At 35.1% G+C, this 6,118-nt stretch overlaps 1 protein-coding gene across 1 annotated transcript in view; it reads right to left on the bottom strand.

Annotated features, from left to right (window-relative positions):
* Positions 1 to 419: 419 nt before the first annotated feature.
* The window catches only part of LOC136797319 (uncharacterized), a 16,899-nt gene continuing 11,200 nt past the window's right edge, over positions 420 to 6,118 (bottom strand). The window contains exon 2 of the mRNA XM_067053590.1: positions 420 to 848. Within this exon, the coding sequence (XP_066909691.1) occupies positions 420 to 848 (429 nt within the window). The remainder of the gene's footprint in view (positions 849 to 6,118) is intronic.

Here is a 6,118-nt window from a genome sequence, read left to right as displayed (position 1 = left end):
CTGACCGAAGAAGAAACGAGATATAGTGCTCTGGAGAGAGAACTATTAACAACTTTCTGATTTTTAGCATGCATATATTTCCTTTTATTCATAAAAATGTTAATCCCTGGAGAAGCAACTATGGGTTATTGTGTTAGTTTTCAATGTAATTTAATTATATGTGATAAATACAGAAAAACGTGATATATTTGTTACTTCCCAAATATCCACTTCATAAGGGTTTCCCAATAAGGAAAAAACATGCAAATCTATATGATACTGGCAAGAAAATCTATTAAGGCACACAAAAGAAAATCAATTAAGGTACACTATTATTAATATTATATGAGCGACAGACCATGGGGATCTCATCTCGCCCCTGAGTTATCGCCCGTTTCAATACAAGAACCAGAGGGAAAATATATGAATAGAGCTTGCATCTACATGAAAACATTAGTGTAGTCACAGTGTAGAGAAGGTGGTGCAAAAGAAGTAGAAACAGGTGGTGCAAAAGAAGTAGAAACAGATGGTGCAAAACAAGTAGAAGCAGATGAAAAAAAAAAAGTAGAAGCAGATAGTGCAAAATAAGTAGAAGAAGATGGTACGAAATAAGTAAATGCAGATGGTACAAAAGAAGTAGAAGCAGTTGGAGCAAAAGAAGTAGAAGAAGATGAAACAAAAGATGTAGAAGCAGATAGTGCAAAATAAGTAGAAGAAGATATTACAAAATAAGTAGAAGCAGATGGTCCAAAAGAAGTAGAAGCTGATGGTACAAAAGAAGTAGAAGCAAATGGTACAAAGGAAGTAGAAGTAGATGGTACAAAAGAAGTAGTAGCAGATGGTGCAAAAGAAGTAGATGCATTTGGCGTCTAAGAAGTAGAAGTAGATGGTGCAAATGAAGTAGTAGCAGATGGTGCAAAAGTAGTAGATGCAGTTGGCGTAAAAGAAGTAGAAGCAGATGATACAAAATAAGTAGAAGCAGATGATAAAAGTAGTAGATGCAGTTGGCGTAAAAGAAGTAGAAGCAGATGATACAAAATAAGTAGAAGCAGATGATACAAAATAAGTAGAAGCAGATGATAAAAAAGAAGTAGAAGCAGATGGTACAAAAGAAGTAGAATCCCCTAAGAAGGAAGAAATAAGTCGTGTAAATTGACCAATCAAGATGTTTTAGTCATCATATCGTGACAAGGTAGTGCAGAGATAATAATATGTGTTATTTATTTCTCTAAACAGTTTCCGATTTAATATGGGCCATATAGACGGAAGAAATAATGTCCGAAGATTTATCAAGAGCAGCAGAATACACAGAATACTTTCTGTATACAAGAAAGAAGACAAGATGGCTTGTGGCAATTATAGAGGCACTGCTATACTAAGCACAACCTATAAAGTACTGGCAGTAATCCGGCATTATAAGTATTCTCTGAAATATTATAGTGTAATATAAGGGAAGGTTCCGGCCGTTATATCTACAGCTGACCATATATTCTCTCTGAGGTCGGCAATGACATAGACATGCATCTCTTATTTGTAGAATTCAAACGAGTATATAACAACGTGTACAGATTTTATAGTGCGCATAGGACTTTTGAATGTTATGGTAAAGCTACGCATGTCAGAAAACTTGTAAGACTGGTAAGAATGACGTTCCTGAATACTATCTGTCGAGTTAAGCTCGAAAATTCGCTGTCCCTGAAATTATTTGTAAAGGGATCCTCCTTTAATATTGCACTAGAAGTAACTATTCTCTCAATTAGAACTAATCTAGGAGGAACCATCTAACAATCGGCTGTCTCAACATCTAGCATATGTAGATGACGTGGTCATTGCCGTCAGAACCCGAACAGAACTACAAAGAACATGTCAGGAATGCAAAGAGGCAGCAGCAAAACTAGAAGGTTAATGAAAATAAGACTGAAAATGAAATGCTCAAGAAAAGATAAGAAAGTTAATAGTAAAGTAACTTTCAGTAGCAGGTTCTTAAATCAATTTAAGTATCTGCAAATCGTGGTTACAGATAACAATAATGAAGAGACCGAAATAGAGGCGAGGACAGCAGAAGAAATAGATTTTACTTTTCACTGCAAAGAACATTGAAGTTTAAGGCTCTCTCTAAATGAATATAAGTGGTCATCTACAAAAGCACCGTAAGGCCAGTAGCAATTTATGGGTGTGAAACACGGCCCTTGACAAGAACAGCGAAAGAGATGCTAAACTCCAAGAAGAGAAAGGTATTTTGAATGATATAGGGAAGAGTCTCGGAGAATGGGATGTAGAGTAGTAGAAGTGAGGAGCTGATTGTACTGTTTGGAGAACCCAACATTCTGGCATTAGTGAAAAGAATAATATATAATAATATAGCTAGGCCCCAGATACTTGAAATCTCTAACGTACTGCAGCTCCTCTTCACTCAGTTGTATTATTCAGTTTCATATTTCTTCCTGTCTTCCTATTTTCATTACTTTAGTTTTGCTTGTATTAACTTTTATGTTCAACAACCCCATTTACCCTTGAAGGATTCGTATTTCTATTGTGGTTTTCTTCAACTGTTTCCAAATTAACTATGTCATCCGTTTAAGCCAGGAGTGTGAGATAGGCAGAATGTCGTTAATTCTCTGTGACCCAGCCTCATCAGGCTTCATTCTCGTCTTTGCCGTTCTAGTGGGCTAACACTGCAACCCCGCCTTATTCCCTTGGTGATCTCTAATTCCATAAATATGTGACTATTATTTCTCACCACATTCCTTCGTTTCTTATATAAGCCTATCTCGACATCGTGCTCTTCCTGTACTTTGCCAATGTCCCACTTCCTATTAGATACGTCTACGAAAAATAATATGAAAATTACAGTGGTGTTAACTTTTAATACACAAGACTTTTTTTTTTAATCTTATTACAAGTGAAAAACTTTAAAAGTATACATTCACTTCTATACAGCAGTTTTTTATTCCGGTTCTTTATAAGGGTAAAATGCTCGTTTTGATTAGATTCACAATCTGCTATACGAGTATATTACTAGGAAATGCTTAGTATGCAAATTCGTTGAGTGCCCGTCTGATTATAAACAAGCAATGTGTTCATTAGTCCCATCATGTATGGATTCAGGACCATCAACTCCACCATAGTTCAGAAACTAAATTTTCTGATTATACTAGAACTAATCGTGTCCCTCTGTGAAAATTACGACTATACATGTCATACTCAACATTCACATTGTAAGTACGTGATCCAGTGTCTGAGAACTGAATACTATCAGATGCATATAATTAATGTGGAAAAACAAAAGTACTTATCTCTAAAAAAATTTCTATGGTGATCACAATGGAAGCTTGATACCATGGCTAGAATGTGGTGGTAATCAGTAAATAACCCCCAGAAATTACCAGGAAGGAGGTCATATAGAAAAAAAAATTATGGTCATGTTAATGAGGCATAATTAATGTTATTGATAGGGGTGCTACAATGGTGTAAGGTGCGTTTTATTCCTAGGAGTCCAGAACTCAATTCCTGAGACATCACGAGAAGAAATGGGTAGGCTCTCATGAGCATCTGAGCACCCCATGAACTCAACACCTAAGAGAACAGTGGAACAGCAAATGCTAAGCATCCCATCATGTATGGATTCAGGACCATCAACTCCACCATAGTTCAGAAACTAAATTTTCTGATTATACTAGAACTAACCGTGTCCCTCTGTGAAAATTACGACATACAATTACATTTTAATGACACTGGATGTCTGAGAACTGAATACAATCAAATGCATAGAATTTATGCGGGAATACAAAAGAACTTATCTCTAAAAAAATGAAGTGGTAATGATAATGAAATAGTCCAAATAAACTCCTAGACAAAAGTATCATCTCACCTTTTAGAGTTTTACTTCTAAACTTATGTCATAGTCCATTTCAAATATACCTACATCTATTTACGGGTAAATTAAATAAGATGAGACATTTACTAATCTAAAAAATTAAAAAAAGGAATCATTTTTTTTTTTTACAGACATTCTTTATTCTCTCAGTTCCTTTCATGTTTTTCATTAGGCGACGTCTGTTCGAATCCGCCTGGAGGGCAATTTTTATTTCTATGGTGATCACAATGGAAGCTTGATTTGATAATACCATGGCTAGAATGTGGTGGTAATCATTAAATAACCCCCAGAAATGACCAGGAAGGAGGTCATATAGAAAAAAAATGTATCGTCATGTTAATGAGGCATAATTAAACTGATTGGTAGGGGAACTACAATGGTGTGAGGTGCGTTTTTTACCAAGGAGTCCAGAACTCAATCCAATGGATCACTCCTGAGACATCACGGAAAGAAATGCATAGGCTCTCATGAGCATCTGAGCACCCCATGAACTCAACACCTAAGAGAACAGTGGAACAGCAAATGCTAAGCATTTCTAAAAAACAAATTAATTAATTCAATGCCTCGATGATTAAATGAAGTTATCGGAGCTAGAGGAGGAATCTCTGAATACCAACGTGATTGGAGTTATATTACAGTGGCATGATTCAGTCTTGTGGAGAATGTACCAATTGGTAGGATCATCAGGTACTGAAGTGGAAGGAAGATGCAAAACAAGAGGATTTATGAGTTTATCATTGGAGAATTGATATTTGTTCAACATACAGAATATTGAGGTCCTTATGGTAATTTTTTGAGTGACAAAGTAAGGAGGATTTATGGTCTGCAAAGGATTTCGGCTTCTAAGAGTTAGGTATGAGATGAGTTCAATGGTTCAGTCGTAATAAAATGGTTTTATTTGTATTAAAATGGTTTAATTGTAAATAAAACGTTCTCAATGAAATTCATATCAATGGTGGTCCAACGCTTACACAGAACCAAACCGAATTCTGAATAAACTATTGATTCCAAAGCATGAATGAAACCGCCCCCACTGAGGCCAACAACCCATCCCATACTGGCATACTTTATTAAAACAACATTTAAGCGTCGTTTTCTCTGTTAAAATGAAATTTTAATGATTGATTAGCTAATTTATGTTAACAATTATTCTTATTACTGTAGATTAATATTATAGACGTTGACTGTTTATATGAATATCATCTCAATAGAGATATTGTTAAAGCCACCTCAAATTGACTATGTCTTTTGTTGGAAGGCTTTAAAAATGAACAAGAAACAAACTGGCTCAGATTAAACGTTTATTTGGTTCAATTTATACATGGTAAAAAAACAAAACTAAAAACTATCTATCTAACCTAGGTAATCGAGCTTTAAATAAATTTATTTTTTCAGGATTTTCTGAGCAGGAAAACCCAATATCCCTAGTATCTTTTATCTCCTGAGCTAAATCTTCTAACTCATCTTCAACCTCAGACAAGTGAATTCTATTTTTATCCGCTTTGGGCCCCATTACATACCTTAAAACAACAATTAATATAAACAATAAAATTATAATGACCAAAACTTCAAATAAATGTCTATATCCTAGGAGGACCAAAATTATGAACACATTTAACAATAAATGATTAATACAAGGCGCGGATGACCAAAATTATGTTATATTACCAATAATTGTTCAATCCCAGGACCGGTTGATCAAATAATGTTATACACCAATAAATGTTCAATCCAAGACATGGTAGACGATATAATGTTATACACCAATAAATGTTTAATCCAAGGCCCGGAGGACCAAATTATGTTAAAGCCACCTCAAATCGACTATGTCTTTTTGTTGGAAGGCTTTATAAATGAACAAGAAACAAACTGGCTCAGATTAAACATTTATTTGGTTCAATTTATACATGGTAAAAAAACAAAACTAAAAACAAACATAAATAAAACATACAAGCAAAAATAAAAAGGCCTTACAGATAAAAATAAAATTGGATAAATAAATTAAGAAAACAAAAGAGACAAATTTACAAACAATATAAATATGTAAAACAAATACTGCTCGACTAAAAGGTTGGTCCACTCCGATAGGTCAGGAGAAGAGTGCTGCCGAGATGTGTAGCTCTTGTTGCTAAATAAATCGCTGCAATGGTCCAGAGTTGGTGTAGTGGCTCATTGATGGTCCGAATATCCAACAGTCGTGTGGTGTTAGGCAAGCCGACAAAATGAACGCAGACAGGGCTGCTAATGACGCTACCAGGGCCA

This window comes from Halyomorpha halys, unplaced genomic scaffold (genome assembly GCF_000696795.3).
Source record: "Halyomorpha halys isolate HHAL.00 unplaced genomic scaffold, Hhal_1.1 Scaffold2347.1, whole genome shotgun sequence".
NCBI classification, from domain to species: Eukaryota; Metazoa; Arthropoda; class Insecta; order Hemiptera; family Pentatomidae; genus Halyomorpha; species Halyomorpha halys.
This window is presented reverse-complemented; position numbering and strand designations above follow the sequence as displayed.